At 42.0% G+C, this 17,918-nt stretch overlaps 1 protein-coding gene across 10 annotated transcripts in view; it reads right to left on the reverse strand.

The window, feature by feature from the left end:
• Positions 1 to 17,918, reverse strand: part of mtmr3 (myotubularin related protein 3) — a 158,476-nt gene that overhangs the window by 57,155 nt on the left and 83,403 nt on the right. For all 10 annotated transcript variants that reach the window (XM_068055099.1, XM_068055098.1, XM_068055105.1 and 7 more), the window contains one exon: positions 362 to 444. In XM_068055099.1, the coding sequence (XP_067911200.1) occupies positions 362 to 444 (83 nt within the window). The remainder of the gene's footprint in view (positions 1 to 361; positions 445 to 17,918) is intronic.

Here is a 17,918-nt window from a genome sequence, read left to right on the forward strand (position 1 = left end):
CAGGAAAAAAGACAGAAGCGCAAAGGGAGAGCCAACTGTGAAACAGCCCCGACAAACAAACTTTTCTGCAGCACCTGTGGAAGAGCCTGTCGCTCTAGAATTGGCCTTTATAGCCACTCCAGGCGCTGCTTCACAAACCACTGACCACCTCCAGGCGCTTACCCATTGTCTCTCGAGATAAGGAGGTCAAAGAAGATGATAGAATGTGTCAGTGAATATCTACAATTGTAAATGTTTTTCATAAATGTGACATTAATATATGTAAAAGAATACTCCTTTAATCTAAAAGACACTTAGCATTATAAAAAGTTAAAAATCTAAAAACAAATAAAAATGTCTCCTATAATCCAAATTTATGTACCTGATAACTTTGCAGTCTTTGCAAGTCAAATGAAGACTGAACATCTCACGACATTCAACACTTTCAATCAGCTGCAAAGGAACCTGTCAAAAGCACCAGATAAAAATAGATTATTTTTCAAATATCTCTGTCGAACATAAATCCTTTGAAGGTAACCTACTCCAGATACACAAATTGTAAGATACGCAGCACTAGGTAGATCCACATTGAGCCATCAGTTACCAATGGGAACAAAATAAATGAGATGTTTTAATTATCAAACTATCGATCTAAAGCTTTTCTTATACTAAAACTATAAACCAGCCATTTAATAGCCTCTACATTCTCATTAAACCAACATATTCTGCAAGATAGCCAATATGAAATGATTGTTCTGTGCCTTTGACCAAATCAAATGAAATTCCTGCAGGCTTCGTTCCCTTTCTTATACATTATATAGATCTTTGATTTAGCATTTTCTCAAGGTTTTACCATATTTCTGAGATGAGACTGTGTGCAATCATATTATAGAATTTCAGCATCATTCCTTCATACTTGGTAACCTCCTGTCTTTGTCTCTTCTTGAGCTCTTTCATTATTTACATGAAATGTGAATCTGGTAGATATATTGATTTTTCATGATTTATTCATATACAAAAGTTATGTTCTCTCTTTTCTCTGATTTCCATTGCTTTGAATGCTGTACTTTGTAGTATGGTTATATTTTAAAAACGGTGATCTTTAATGCAGTATAAAATGGACATTTGGAGGAAACGTAACCTCACACAAATTCTGCCCAGAGACAAGCCAGAGATCTTGACTAACATGAGAACAAGGAACTCAGATCAAAGACCCTTTTGAAAGCAGGATTCAAAGTTGTAACACCTAAAGGTTTTGCTCTCCTAGGCTCTCAGATAGTAAACAGGGAGCAGGGGGGGTCTAAGTTGCAGATTTGAGTTGCAAATTTTAACACCTGGAAACAAAGGAAGGCTCAATTGGTTTTGCTATGGTCAGACTTATGGACTCCGGGAATTATCAAAGGCAAATGACTATTGACTTTTCATCTGGATAAATTCAAGACGCTTTCCTAGGTGTCTGAAAGGAAGACACTAAGACCAGGAGAGCTGTGCAGCCTAAAGAGTGAGTGAGAGGCCAGTGGGTAGTTTTCTGAAGAGACAGCTGCTCTCAAATCACCGATACAGCAAAAGGCTGCTACGATTTGAACCCAGCTTGAAGGCTTGAGGTTTTGCGGAGGAGAAAAGACCTATGGGATCACCAGAGATTGCCTTATTAACGGAAGTCCAGTCAAATGTGCTCGGAAGAAGTGAGTGAAGAGAACGTTGGCTTTGAGGAGGATACTAGAAGATCCAACCCATTACAGCTGGGAGGAGTTTGGGACTTTTAACTGCAAAGATATCTATTCGCTGAGAACACTATGTAATATATAAATGTGGTCTTTGAGTGTTTTATTAAGTTAATGGGAAATACCTTTCTCTGTAATTTGGTGTACTGTTTAATTAATGTTGATTTTTCATTTAGTTGTTATAGTAAAAATCTTAAAACGTGAAATCTTGTCATGTAATTCTTATATCTTATTAGTGTCTCAACTGAGGGTGTAACACAATTCTCTCCAACAATCCCTCATTTCTGCTGTTCCCACATTTGTAGATTTAACTTGTATTTTTTGATATAGAATGCACTCTGCCTGGGCTGCCAATTCATGCCACTTTCAAATTTTTGTATTCTCATTTAGTCTAAGCACTTGGCAGTAGGGAGTGGAAAAGATACGTCCTCCTCATTTCAATCTTAAGAGGTCTGTAATAGTACTACTTCTTGACAGCTTCCTCCATCAAACTTCCTAGTACTATAGTCAAGTGAGTGATGACGTGGCTGGTTTCCACTGTTCACCTCCCAACTCACCAGACAGTATTTTCGTATTATTCGTGTTGCAGCCCTTGTGTTTTGTTTGTCAAATAAAGAGTGACAGGTTTTCTCGTAGGTTTAAAACAGAAGATTAAATATTTATTGAACAACATTACCCACGTACACATTCTCTCTCACAGGCACACACAAGAGTAGATAGATAGAAGGAAAAGGGTCAGAGGTGTTAAGAGTTCAAGGCGCAGAAGTCTGTTGTTTCAGAAAAACCTGTGGGATGCTCCCGGAAGGTGAGTTTTGAAGTTGCAGGCCTGTTTGCTGTTTGTCTTGCATTTGGTGGGTTGCTGAGGAACTACTGGCGGTTCACTTCAGTTTCAAGACAGTGGCTGCTATTCTTAGGTAATAAAAACAAGAAATGCTGTAAATATTCAGCAGGTCGGGCAGCATCTGTGGAGAGAGAAGCAGAGTTAACGTTTCAGGTCAGTGACCCTTCATCAGAACTGGCAGATATTAGAAATGTAATAGGTTTTAAGCAAGTAAAGCAGGGGGTGGGGCAACAGATAACAAAAGAGGTGTTGATAGGAGAGGGTCACAGAGAATAACTGACCAGAAGGTCAGGGAACAAAGGCAAATGGTATATTAATGGTATGCTGAAAGACAAAGCGTTAGTACAGAGAGGGTGTGAATAGACTGTAAAGCACAAAGCACTCCAAGCACAAACATTAAAAAAAACAAACAGTGGGTAGGCACGGTAGAAACAAACTAAAAAAACTAAAATAAAATAACCCAAAGAAAAAAATAATAACTAACCATAAAAAGGGGGACCCCGTCATGCTCTGAAATGATTGAACTCAATGCTCAGTCCAGCAGGCCGCAGCGCGCCTAATCGGTAAATGAGATGCTGTTCCTTGAGCTTGCGTTGATGTTCCCTGGAACACTGCAGGAATCCCAGGACAGAGATGTGGGCATGAGAGCAGTGGAACCGGAAGTTCGGGGTCATGCTTTCAGACTGAGCGGAGGTGTTCTGCAAAGCGGTCACCCAATCTGCGTTTGGTCTCCCCAGTGTCGATGAGACCACATTGTGAGCAACGAATACAGGATACTAAATTGAAAGAAGTATAAGTCAATCGCTGCTTCAGCTGAAAGGAGTGTTTGGGGCCTTGGATAGTGAGGAGAGAGGAAGTAAATGGGCAGGTATTACACCTCCTGCGATTGCATGGGAAGATGCCGTGGGAAGGGTATGGGGTGGTGGAGGTAATGGAGAAGTGGACGAGGGTGTCGTGGAGGGAATGATCCCTTAGGAATGCTGACAGGGGAAGGGAGGGGGAAGATGCCTTTGGTAGTGGCATCATGCTGAATGTGGCAGAAGTGGCGGAGGATGATCCTTTGGATCTGGAGGCTGGTGGGGTGGAAAATGAGGACAAGGGGAACCCTGTCACGGTTCTGGGAGGGAGGGGAAGGGGTGAGGGTAGATGTGCGGGAAATGGGCCAGACACAGTTGACGACCCTGTCAACCACAGTGGGGGGAATCCTCGATTTGAGGAAAAAGGAAGGCATATCAGAAGCACTGTCGCGGAAGGTAGCATCATCAGAGCAGATGCATCGGCGACAGAGAAACTGGGAGAATGGAATGGAATCCTTACAGGAGGCAGGGTGTGAAGAAGTGTAGTCGAGGTAGCTATGGGAGTCGGTGGGTTTATAATGAATTTTAGTAGACAGCCTATCCCCAGAGATGGAGACAGAGAAGTCGAAGAAGGGAAGGGAAGTGTTGGTGATAGACCATGTGAAAGTGAGAGAAGGGTGGAAAGTAGAAGCAAAGTTGTAAAGTTTTCTAGTTCCGGGTGGGAGCAGGAAACAGCACCGATACAGTCAACAATGTACCGGAAAGAGAGTTGGGGGGGGGGGGGGTGCCTGAGTAGGACTGGAACAAGGAATGTTCGACATATCCCACAAAAAGACAGGCATAACTAGTGCCCATACGGGTACCCACAGCAACACCTTTTACTAGAAGGAAGTGAGTGGAGTTGACGGAGAAGTTGTTCAATGTGAGAACAAGTTCAGCCAGGCGGAGGAGGTATTCTTAGCTCAGTTTTCACAAGTGGAGGGGTGGTTTTTAAATGAGGCACCCTCTTTTCTCTGCAGCAGATGGCTTTCAACTTATCTCAGGAGAGTTCAAATGTTAGCTGGAACTGGTCTCTCTCTCTCAGCCTTGTACTGGAATTCAAGATAGCTTTCAATGTTGACCATGTGGTTGGAGGGAGACTAGGTTGATGTTGATGACTTGATGGCTGAACTGGCAAGACTCCTTTGTTCTTCAAAATGATTCAAAAAGGTAAAAGCACTGAGTCTTAATTTTGCCCACATGACTTCAGGTCTCAGTTCTTGATGGGCAGGTACAACAGATTTTGATGCCCCCATTATATGAGGGCTGTTCATATTCTATTGAGGTGGAGGATAACTGGAAACGTAAATTCTGAGGGCATCTTTGTTTTAGCTCATTTTGTGTACAGCTCACATCCATGTGTGATAAGCTGTCTCATTTCCATGTAGATAGGGCTAACTGGTTTTAGTTCTAGCAGACAAGGATGTGTATTGTAGTGCAGAAGGTGGTATTCTTCATGTGACAGTGTCCTCCATCTTGCTGAAAGCAAATGTACCAGTCTTTTAAAATTGTTCTAATTTTTTTTAAACTCTTAAGTTTATTTCTTGTGTTACGATCAGGTGAAAAAGGGGTCTGAGAGATCTCTCTCAGCCTTCAGCTGATCTTACCGTAACAGGGTTTAATTTTAAACACACCGTGTTTTTAGCTCCCGCTTGGCGAATCCTTGTTCACTGCTTTCCAATTATAATGCACAAACAGGTTTTCTTAGGTTTAAAGAAGAAATTTTGAAATTTATTAAACTTAAACTCTAATTTGGTTAACACCTACGGATACATGACACGCCTATGCTAGCATGCATACGCAATGCACGCATGCAGATAGAGACAGAAAAGAGAAGAAAAATAAAGTGGAAAAGTTTGAGGCAATCTCTGAAGAGGGTTGTTATTACAGTTCTTTGAGCTCACTGTAGAGTCCTTGATTGTAGGTAGATCTTGCTCTTCATTGGGGCCCAGTATTCTTCTTAAACCTTGTTCGCTGTAGGAGATCTTTCTCTCTTGGGGCTCATGTGTCTTCAGTGGATTTGGAGTTCCATGAGAAAGAGCACGCGAGCCGGACAGGAGAGGTCATTTTTTAGTCCAGGAGCCTACTGCAGTCTCTGAATTCAAACTGTTTGTAAACTTCACAAAAACCAGGTTGCCAAGCAGGCTAGTGACGTGGGCAGCTGGTCTGACCACGTCTGTTTATGGATTTGGCCATCCCAGCAGTCATCCTGAAATTTGAGCTCCCTCATCTTCAATGTCTGGTGCTCAAGGTCCATTGTGGGTTAAAATGGATAAGGGAAGTAACCCCTTTTGTTTCCACAAGCACTGTCTGTTAATATGCAAATGTCTTTCCAGCCAAGGGCCTGGTGATTTTTTCTTCACTTCAGCAACAATTTTCAAATCAATGTTCATATGACAAAATTAATACGCCTCATTCTTAGCAGGTGGGGGTCTAGCATGACACTTGTATTTTCATCGCTGCAATGTGACTCCTCCCCGAAAAAGGGAAAAAATGAAATGTTTTGGATTTCATTTTTTTTGTTTCTGGTGGCTTAGTAAGAAAGATATAAGGTCACACCACCACACACATTCATTTCATAACTCCTCAGGCTTTGTGAGTTCAGTACAAGCTTTTGTTGATAGTGTTTTTTTTAAATCATCTCCAATGAATCGGTCAGGACATTGTTTTTTCCCACTATGTGAATAATTTTTAGGTTGAACAGTTGGAGAAGTAAACTCCATCAAAAAAGCCTGGCATTTTTAACTGTTAATTTTGCCAGGAATGTGAGCGAATTGTGGTCTGTGTAAATTTGAATCTCTTTGTGCCCATTATTCACGTAGACACCAAAACTTTGAAGAGCGAGGAGGAGCCCTAATATTTCTTTTTCTATGGTGGAGTATTTCTTTTGGTGTTTGTCTACTTTGTTTTGAGAAATAGCCAATTGGTATTTCAAAGCCTGAATTATCATCTTGGAGTAAAACTGCACCTACTCCAACATCACTGGCATTAATAGCCTTCTTAAAAGGTTTATTGAATTTTGGGGCTGCCAATATTGCGTCATTTCTTAAAATTGCCTTCAATTTTTCCGAATGCTAGCTGGCACTAGTCTGACCACACCACTTTTGCACTTTTCTTGATCAAGTTTATTCAGGAAGCAGCTAAAGTGAAGTTGAGAACAAAGTTACGATAGAACCCATACATCCCCAGGAAGCGCGAGATTTCCCTCTTGGTTTTTGGAATGGGGAAATTTACCAAGGCTTGCACTTTTGTTTCCCTTGGCAACACTCGTCCTTGACCTACAACATGGCCTAAATAGGTTACTTTGGCAAATTCACTTTTTGCCAAGTTGGCCATTAGGTGTGCCACGGTTCCCTTAAATGATTTAAATGGTCCTCCCAGGTGTTGCTGAAAACTAAAAAGTCATTGAGGTGAACAACACAGTTGTTTAAACCAGCTACCACCTGGTTCATTAATCTTCCAAACATGGTCTGGGGCATTTTTCAGACCGAATGGCATTACTTTGCACTGAAATAAGCTATCGGGGGGTGTCACAGGCAAATTTCCTTTGCCTGCTGGGTCATTGGAACTTGCCAATATCTTTTTAATAAATCTATTTTACTGATGTAGGTGAAATTTCCTATTTGGTCTATACAGTCTTGAATTGGATGAGTTGGTTCTGGTGATTACATTGACCTTGTGATAATCAACGTAGAGTCTGACTGAACCATCAGGTTTGGGATCTAATACTATATAGGAGAGCTCCAGATGCTGAGGCGGGGTTCAATTAAATAATTTTCCAGCATGTACTAGATTTCCTGGTGGACCTGAGCTAGCTTATTGGGGTTCAATCTATAGGGGTTCGGTTTTATTGGTGGCGTCTCTCCTACATCCACATCGTGTATTGTTAAGGGTTTGCAACCTGGTTTGTCCCTACAGGTGTCCTTGAACTTCATTAAGGTGGTTAGGTCCTGTCTTAGCCATTCAGAAAGATAGTCAAGCATTGTGTCTAATCTCCTTCGAATTTCAGTCTTTTCCAATTTGGAAGTAGGGGGTTCAATTTTAGAACTTTCAGGGTTCTCTTCGTCGTCCAGTTTGTCCTCGTTACTGCTTTGTTCCTCTACTACTTTTATTGCCTGTGCCTCAGAATAGGCTGTCTGTAATATCCTTTTTAAAATTAGGGTCTGCCTATTAAGGAGGTTCTACTGTATACCTCCTTTTCTTCCCCTACGTTTCCAAAAAATGTTTCAGCCAGCCAGATGTCTGAGTCATCTGACTGATTTACTGGCTCAGCTCTCCCTGGGTAAGCTTGCTTGGCCATGGCCCTGGTTACTATACAGGCAGCAAAGATTCCAGGGACTTCCTCCTGTATTTGTTCTGTCTCCCTGACCTCATTTGGCTGGTCTAAGACCACTGGGGTTGCTACCACCTTACCTCCAGCCAAATCATTGCTGAGTAGCAAGTCTATACGGCCACAGGTAGACTAGGGACAATCCCTACAGTAACCAGTCCAGAAATGAAGTCACACTGCAAGTGGACCCGATACAGGAGTACAGACATGTATCCTCCCCTCAATCCCTTTTGTCAGAACGTTCTCTTTTAGCAAGCTCTCTCGTGGGAAAGCATTCTTTTACCCAGCTTGAGGAATTGAGCGCCCCATGTCTTGAAGCAGGATAACAGATTTTTCAACACACCATTAACATATTGTTTGCCTTTGCTCCGTGACCTTTTGGTCAGCTATGTGGCTTGGTCCAATCTGCACCTTCTCCTTTGTTATCTCTTGCCCAACCCCCACCTCACTTGTTTATAATCTGTGACTTTTCTAATATTTGTCAGTTCCGAAGAAGGGTCACTGACCCGAAACGTTAACTCTGCTTCTCTTTCCACAGATGCTGCCAGACCTGCTGAGTGAATCCAGCATTTCTTGTTTTTGTTTCAGATTTCCAGCATCCGCAGTATTTTGCTTTTATGATAACAGATTTGTCTCTTTCACTACAGGGGTATGGGGACAACTTTCCTTTTAAAATGAAATCCTGACCGTCTTCAGGAATTTCCTCTACTTCTGCCACACCTACATCAATATTCTTTTCGGGGTTCCTTACTAGTTAGGGCCATAGGTAGGTCTGCCTTGCTATATACTTGGGTATCCTTTTCTAGGCTAGCCTTGTGAACGCCTACAAAATAATGGGTTTGCCTTTTAACTTCCAGCATTCAGCTTTTACATACCGTGTTTTGCTGCAATGGGAGCACACAGGTCTGTGGAAAGCATGCCAGCCCTCTGCATTTTACTGGTGGTGGGCTTCTTGAATTCTCATTTTTGGTTCCCTTTTCACGAGCACCCCATCTTTTGTTTTCCCATTTTCTGTCCTTCCCAGACCTCTGGGGATTGTTATGGAAGGGTTTTCCCTGAAAAAGGATTTATGAGTAAGCTCAATTGTCTGCCCTCGCAGCTGCTTCTCTTACCCTTGTAAGTGTTTGCTCTACAATATGAATCTTTCTGTTGAGAGGAATACTTTAAAATTCTTGTAGCAAAATCACTTCTCAAATTTTCATGAGGTCTAGCTTGAGATCAGAACCAACGATCGAAAGCCATATGTTTAATTCTTTCAAATTCAATAAAAGTCCGGATAGGTCTTTTCCTAGCGTTTCTAAATTTCTGTCAATAGGCTTCGACTACTAACTCATGCATTTAGAATTGCTGTTTTAGTTTATTTGTAGTCAGAAGAACACTCTTTTGATAACAGAGAAAAAGCTTTACGAGCTCTGCCCACCAATTTGCCTTGCAGGAAGATATTCCAATGCTCCTTTGGTCATTTTAGTCTATTAGCTATTTTTTCAAATGAGATAAAATAAGATTCAACCTCCTCATTAAATTTTGACACTAGTCTTGAGTGTCTTGCAATGTCAAAGTTCTGTTCTGCATTGGGAAAACTGTTGTAATTGCTGGCGGTATTCTCATCTGGTGTTTGCAGCCTTTCTAACTCAAACTTTCTTGCTACTCCCTCTCTTCTTAACTGAAACTCTCTTCTTTTGAAGTTGAGACTCTTTCTCCTCATTTTTCTTCCGCAATTGCAGTTTCTGTTTTTCCAACTGTATCTGCATCGCTTCCCTTTGCGACTGAATTCTAGCTCGGGTTATCTTTTCAAACTCTGATTCCATGCTTTATTCTTCTGTTTCAGGAGTAAGTTTAAAGCAGCTAGCTAAATTCTTCACTATTTCAGGTGTTATGGATAGGTGGCAAGGGGTGTGGGTGGTTCCTACTGTTCATCTCCCAACTGACCGCAATCATGTTTTCTCAAAATAATACCTCAGCCCCGAAGAATCTTTACAGTCAAATAAACTGACAAATGACAGGTTAGCTCATAGATTAAAAAATGGCTTTTAAACAAATCCCAAAATGTTCACAACCTCACTCATACATTCACCCACACGTATACAAGAATAGATAGAGAGAAAAGGGTAACAGGTAGTTTAAAGTCCCAAGTGAGGCAAGTGTGCATGCTTTACAGAAGATTATGGAGCCTTCTCGGGAGGAAAAGTCTTTTTTTCCCCAAAAGTTGCAGGCCTGATTATTTGCAGTCTTGAACTTGCAGAGGTAGAGTAGAGCTTTAGTGGTTGTAATACAGCCCAAAGCTGGTGGTGTGTAGTTTGTTACTTTCACAGATGATTAGTCCAAAAGTCACTTTGTGATGTCTCTGTTGTGGTGGCTGTTCTTGATCAGCATGGTTCTTCTCTTGCCTGCTAGATCCTTCTCACAGGCTGTGATATTGGCTTGATCTCCTCTCTTGCTCTCTCTAGACATAAGAACGTAAGAAATAGGAGCAGGAGTCGGCCATTCAGCCCCTCAAGCCTGCCCTGCCATTCAATAAGATCATTGGCTGATCTGCCCCAGACCTCAACTCCTCTTTCGTGCCAGCTCCTCATAGCCCTCAAGTCCTCGATATTTCAAAAATCTATCTACCTCCTCTTTAAATACTTTCAGTAATCTAGCCTCCACAACTCTCTAGGGTAGAGAATTCCAGACATTCACTACCCTCTGAGAGAAGAAATTCTTAGCATCTCAGTTTTAAATGGGTGTCCCCTTATTCTGTAACTACGTCCCCTAGTTCAAGATTCTCCCACTAGTGGAAACATCTTCTCAACATCTACCCTGTCAAGCCCCCTCAGAATCTTGTACATTTCAATAAGATCACCCCTCATTCTTCTAAACTCTAATGAATAAAGGCCTAACCTGTTTAGCCGTTCTTGATAAGTCAACCCCTTCATCCCGGAATCAGCCTAGTGAATCTCTTTTGAGCTGCCTCCAATGCTAGTATATCCTTCCTTAAATACGGGGACCAAAATTGTACACAGTACTCTAGGTGTAGCCTCACCAACACCCTGTACAGTTGTAACAAGACTTCCCTATTTTTAAACTCCAACCTCTAGCAATAAAGGCCAAAATTCCATTTGCCTTCTTAATTACTTGCTGCACCTGCATGCTAACTTCTTGTGCATGGAACACAAAAACACCCAGATCCCTCTGTGCTGCACTTTTTTGGAATCTGTCTCCATTTAAATAATAGTCTGCCTTTTGATTCTTCCTACCAAAGTGCATGGACCTCACACTTTCCTACATTAAACTCCATCTGCCAAATTTTTGCCCACTCACTCAACCTATCTATATCCCCGTGCAGATTCCTCATGTCATCACAGCATGCCCTCCCACCTATTTTCGTATCGTCAACAAATTTGGATATATTACACTCTGCCCCCTCCTCCAAGTCATTAATATAGATAGTAAATAATTGAAACCCTAGGACTGATCCTTGTGGCACTCCACTAGTTACATCTTTCCAACCTGAAAAAGACCCATTAATCTGGACTCTGTCTTCTGTGATTTAACCAATCCTCAATCCATGTTAATACATTACCCCCAATAGCATGAGCTCCTATCTTAAGCAATTATTTTTTTATGTGGCACCTTATGGAATGCCTTCTGGAAATCTAAATACACTACATCTACCGGCTCCCCTTTATCAACTCTGCTTGTTATATCCTCAAAGAACTCTAGCAAATTTGTCAAACATGATTTCCCTTTCACAAAACCATGTTGACTGTATGAAATAAAAGAAAGAAATGCTGGAAATATTCAGCAGGTTTGCAGCATCTGTGGAGAGAGAAGCAGAGTTAACATTTCAGGTCAGTGACCTTTCATCAGAACTGGCAAATATTAGAAATGTAATAGGTTTTAAGCAAATAAAGCAGGGGTGGGGCAAGAGATAACAAAAGAGGTGTTGACTGATTGTGTTAAGCTTTTCTAAATGTCCTGCTATTTCTTCTGTAATAATGGACTCTAGCATTTGCCCAATGATCGACATTAGGCTGACTGGCCTATAGTTTCCTGTTTTTTGTCTCCCTCCCTTCTTGAACAGGGGTGTCACATTAGCAGTTTTCCAATCCGCTGGGACCCTCCCAGAATCCACTGAGTTCTGGAATATTTCGACCAATGCCTCTTCTATCTCTGCAGCCACTTCCTTTAAAACCCTTGGATGCAGCCCATCAGATCCTGGCGACTTGTTTGCCTTTCGTCCCAATAGTTTGCCAAATACTTTGTCCTTCGTGATAGAGACTGTTACAAGATCTTTTCTCCCATTAGCTCCTTGATTATCTGATATCTGTGGGATATTTATAGTGTCCTCCACCATGAAGACCGGTACAAAATATTGGTTTAAATTATCTGCCATTTCCCTGTACCCCATCATCAATTAGATTTAGATTTAGAGATACAGCACTGAAACAGGCCCTTCGGCCTACCGAGTCTGGGCCGACCATTAACCACCCATTTATACTAATCCTACACTAATCCCATATTCCTACCACATCCTCACCTGTCCCTATATTTCCCTACCACCTACCTATACTAGGGACAATTTATAATGGCCAATTTACCTATCAACCTGCAAGTCTTTTGGCTGTGGGAGGAAACCGGAGCACCCGGAGGAAACCCACGCAGACACAGGGAGAACTTGCAAACTCCACACAGGCAGTACCCAGAATTGAACCCGGGTCGCTGGAGCTGTGAGGGTGCAGTGCTAACCACTGCGCCGCCCATAATTCTCCAGTTGCATCCTCCAAGGGTCTCAAGCTCACTTTAGCTACTCTCTTTTTATATACCTGTAGAAGCTCTTGCTGTTTGTTTTTATATTTCTTGCCAATTTACTTTCATAATCAATTTTCTCCGTCTTTATTAGCTTTTTAGTCATCCGCTGCCGTTTCCTAAAAAATTCCCAATCTTCTGGCCTACCACTAGTTTTCGCCGCTTTGTATGCCTTAGTTTTTGATTGGATACTCTCCTTGACTGCCTGTGTTAACCACGGGTGGTTCATCCTTTTTATCGAGTCCTCCTTTTTGACCGGGATAAATATTTCCTGAGCATCATGCAATATCTGCTTAAATGTCTGGCACTGCTCATCCACTGACCTTCCCCTTAGTCTATCTTCCCAGCCCGCTTTAGACAACTTTCTTCAGACCTCTGTAATTGCCCTTGTTTAAGCTGAGGTCACTAGGTTGAGACCAGAGTTGCTCGCCCTCAAACTGTATTGAAATTCTACTATGTTGTGATCGCTATCCCCTAGAGGATCCTTAACTACGATATCTCTTATTAATCCTACTTCATTACACATTACTAAATCTAAAATAGCCTGTTCCCGGATAGGTTCTGCAACACATTGCTCGAAGTAACAATCCCTAATGCACTCTACAAATTCGTCTTCTATGTTACCTCTGCCAATCTGATTTGTCCAGTCAATATGCAGATTAAAATTACCCATGATAATTATAGCGACAATAGACAGCTACTTTTTAAGGTCAAAATCTATTACATTGGAGTTTCTCTTTGGAGACACATGACCTTCTCCCCTGTTGTGATCACACAATGGGCCAGATGATAACCATGGCCATCGTTTGATGTTTGAATGGGAACCATTGTTATAATGTTGCTGCTTCATGTCTTATTCATCTTGGTTTGGCTATGAGTTAGCCTGTCTCCAGCATCCTTTGTTAGTTCACTCACGTCGATCAGAGTCATTAATATGCAGTAGCTCCATTTAATTTCAAAGGGGTTCTCCCCAGAGCTATTTCAGACGAGGTTAATGAGCCTCAACTTTGCAGATGAGCTTGTGGATTTCTTGTACAGGAGGGATCACATGGCCATGACTCCATTTTGATTGTGGCTCACATGCCCAAGTTCTTGTGATTCAGTTTTAACAGTTCACTTTTTAATTTTTAACACTTCATAATTCCTCCACTTCATCATGACTCCTTCCGTATATGACATGTTTGTCATTTGCTTGAACGTGACTCCTACCTGGGTAGTTAGGGTTTCTAAATCTTCAATACTTAATGGTTTTAATTTGTTATGGGATACCTCCCCCTGCTCTACAAACTCCTTAGCATTAAATATGGCTAATTATTTTGTTTCTAGCACCGCAAAGAAAATATAAGAAAACCTATTTGTTTAATTTTTCAGTCAATTTTCCTCCGGTTTCCAAATCTCTCATTTAATCTTAATGTTCCAAAAATCCCAGCTCAGAGCCGCCAATTGTTAAGGCCAGGTGGGTGATGGAGCGCTGGCTAGTGTTTTTGTATTATTAGTGTTTCAGCCCATGTTTCGTTGGCCAAATAAACAGACAGTGACAGGTTTTCTCATAGATGTAAAACAGAAGATTAAACATTTATTGAACAATATCACCTGAAACGTTTGCATCGCCACCCACGCACACATACTCTCTCACAGGCAGGCACAAGAGTAGATAGAAAAAGGGTCAGAGGTGTTAACAGTTCAAGGTGTAAAGTCTGTTCCTTCAGGAAAACCTGTGGAATTCTCTCGGAAGATGAGTTTTAAAGTTGCAGGCGTCTGGCTTTGAAGACAGTGGCTGATATCCTTAGTTCAATTTTCACGGGTGGAGGAGTGGCTTTCAACTTGTCTCAACAGGGCTCAAATGTTAGCTGGAAATAGTCTCCCTCTCTCTCTTGCTCGCAGCCTTGTATTGGAATCCAAGATAGCTTTCAATGTTGACTGTGTGGTTGGAGAGAGACCAGGCTGATGACGATGACTTGATGGCTGAACTGGCAAGGCTCCTTTGTTTTTCAAAACTGTTACCTTTAAAGGTAAACTCATTGACTGATAGTTTTGCCTGTGTGACTTTAGGTCTCCGTTCTTAATGGGCTAGCACAATGGATTTTGATGGCCCCATTATGATAATATGAGGGCTGTTCACACACTATTGTGGTGAAGGGTTATTGGAGACCTAGAGTCTAGTGCTGGGATGAGGGAGCAGTACCACAGGACATGCGCGATGCCAATATCATCACCTTCTATAAGAACAAGGGTGACCGCAACAACTACCGTGGAATCTCCCTCCTCAGCATAGTGGGGAAAGTCTTCGCTCGAGTCGCTTTAAACAGACTTCAGAAGCTGGCTGAGCATGTCTACCCTGAGGCACAGTGTGGCTTTCGAGCAGACAGATCCACCATTGACATGCTGTTCTCCCTTCGCCAGCTACAGGAGAAATGCCGCGAACAACAGATGCCCCTCTACGTTGCTTTCATAGATCTCACCAAAGCCTTTGACCTTGTCAGCAGACATGGTCTCTTCAAACTACTAGCAAAGACCGGATGTCCACCAAAGCTACTAAGTATCATCACCTCATTCCATGACAATATGAAAGGCACAATTCAGCATAGCAGCACCTCATCAGACCCCTTTCCTATCCTGAGTGGCGTGAAACAGGGCTGTCTTCTCACACCTACACTGTTTGGGATCTTCTTCTCCCTGCTGCTCTCACATGTGTTCAAGTCTTCAGAAGAAGGAATTTTCCTCCACACAAGATCAGATGGCAGGTTGTTCAACCTTGCCTGTCTAAGAGCGAAGACCAAAGTACGAAAGGTCCTCATCAGGGAACTCCTCTTTGCTGACGATGCTGCATTAACATCCCACACAGAAGAGCGTCTGCAGAGACTCATCGACAGGATTGCAGCTGCCTGCAACGAATTTGGCCTAACCATCAGCCTCAAGAAAACCAACATCATGAGACAGGGTGTCAGAAATGCTCCATCCTTCAATATCGGTGACCACGCTCTGGAAGTAGTTCAAGAGTTCACCTACCTAGGCTCAACTATCACCAGTAACCTGTCTCTCAACGCAGAAATCAACAAGCGCATGGGAAGGCGCCCGTTGCTATGTCCAGATTGGCCAAGAGGTTGTGGGAAAATGGCACACTGACCCGAAACACAAAAGTTCAAGTGTTTCAAGCCTGTGTCCTCAGCACCTTGCTCTACGGCAGTGAGGCCTGGACAACGTATGTCAGCCAAGAGCGACGTCTCAACTCATTCCATCTTTGCTGCCTCTGGAGAATCCTTGGCATCAGGTGGCAGGACCCGACTTCACAAACCACTGATCACCTCTAGGCGCTTACTCATTTTCTCTCGAGACAAGGAGGCCAAAGAAGAGAGAGTCTAGGGGTATCTTTGTTTTTGCTCATTTTGTGTATTGCTTACATCCATGTGAGATGAACGGTTTCAATTTCATAAAGATGGGATTAATTGGTTTTTAATCTAGTAGACATGGATGTGTATTGTAGTGTAGGAGGTGGTATTTGTCATGTGACAGTGTCCTCCATCTTGTTGAAAGCAAAATGCACCAGTCTTTTAAAATTGTTTTAATTTTTTTGTATTTTTCTCACTGCACTTCTCGTGAGCATGACATTAGGAATTGTTTCCTATTAAGTTACCGGGACCAGTGTGGCATATGCCCCCCACACCACTTTGTCCCGAGATTGCCTGCTCATCTTGTATGATGGAGTCCTCTATTATGCAAAGTTGCACATGTACCAGCCAGATTAATGAGCTGTTGTTTTTACATGCCCAAAATGGTGGTAAATGTAAAGCCTATAGAAAGCAAAGCCTCTGAAGAATTTTAAATGAAGTAATCTTAATACAAAAGCTTTAATATGAAGGCTTTACTAGACATATTTGCCAATGTATGGGGCTCAAATCCTGGAAGGTAAAAAAAATTGAAACCATTATTTTTATATTATAAAATTTTGCATCTGTGCATATTTCTGGTCAATTTTGTTCCATTATAAATTTAGAATATTTAGAATGGAAACTGCCTATGTAGACTTGTCAGTGGAGCAGCATCACTGCCAGCAGTGTGTAATTACAGCAGTACAAGTTTACATAGATAATTTCCAAATAAGGGAGAATGTATGAATTTATAATGGAATATATAAAAGAACAGAATGTATGACTTTAAAATGGGGACTGAATTGTCTGTCTGCCTGGTCCAATTAAACTCTGCTTCCTAATCTGCTTTATCTGTAGATTGCCCTTGATCATGGCTCCCCACGTGAAATAACAAAGACCGAATGGAATAGTATTAGCGGCACAGGCTGCACAAAAGGTTTCAGCAATGTGATAGCAATGAGAATGGAGGTTTTACAGAGCTGACTAAGGCTGCAGAGCACCGACAAGCTCCATCACACTTGTGCTGAAGTGGCAGGCAGTGGTGCCAGCGAACTCCCATGGCAAAATACTAGACTACCAATATTTCAGCGGTAAAGATTAATTCTGTACCAAACTTCTGCATACAGGGACCAGAATTTTAACTGACACTATCTGGGAGACTTTAACAGACAGAAGTTGTACGTGAGGTTTTGTCACATGTATTGTATAAAAGACAGTCAGTAGTGCCCCAGCCCATTGAAATCAATGCATAATGCTATAACAGTAACACCTATTACTTGCTCCACAGTATGGTGCTTTTACCTCTTTAAAAGAAAATTACAAGACCACCTATTATTCATGCTTGTTCCAAAAATGACAAACGTCTTTTTTCAAGCTACAGCAATTAAAAGACATGCTCATGGTTAGTCAAAAGGAAATGGCAACACCCCAGAAGATTGACTAGTATATGTAAAATGTTCCAAGCCTTGTGTCACACTTCAGGTGCTACATTTCAAATTTCTGTGTCACACTTAAAAGAAAAAGAGAAAGCTAATTATGTCTAATGTACAGAGAAACAAACAGAAAATGCCTCATTGGCTTTCGGAGTCGCTTTACAAAAATGCAAGTCTCCAACGATTGAGGATTTTTAAAAATTCATTCACGGGATGTGGGCATTGTTGGCTAGGACATCATTTATTGCCCATCCCTAATTGCCCTTGAGAAGGTGGTGGTGAGCCATCTTCTTGAACCGCTGCAGTCCATGTGGGGTACAGACACCAACAGTGCTGTTAGGAAGAGAGTTCCAGGTTTTTTACCCAGCGACAGTGAAGGAACGACGATATAGTCCCAAGTCAGGATGGTGTGTGGCTTGGAGAGGAACTTGCAGGTGATGGTGTTCCCATGCATCTGCTGCCCTTGTCCTTCTAGGTGGTAGAGGTGGCGGGTTTGGAAGATGCTAAGGAGCCTTAGTACATTGCTGCAGTACATCTTGTAGATGGTACAGACTGCTGCCATTGTGCGTCGATGGTGGAGGCAGTGAATGTTGAAGGTGATGGATGGGATGCCAATCAA

Source organism: Heterodontus francisci, chromosome 23 (genome assembly GCF_036365525.1).
Source record: "Heterodontus francisci isolate sHetFra1 chromosome 23, sHetFra1.hap1, whole genome shotgun sequence".
In the NCBI taxonomy this organism is placed as follows: domain Eukaryota; kingdom Metazoa; phylum Chordata; class Chondrichthyes; order Heterodontiformes; family Heterodontidae; genus Heterodontus; species Heterodontus francisci.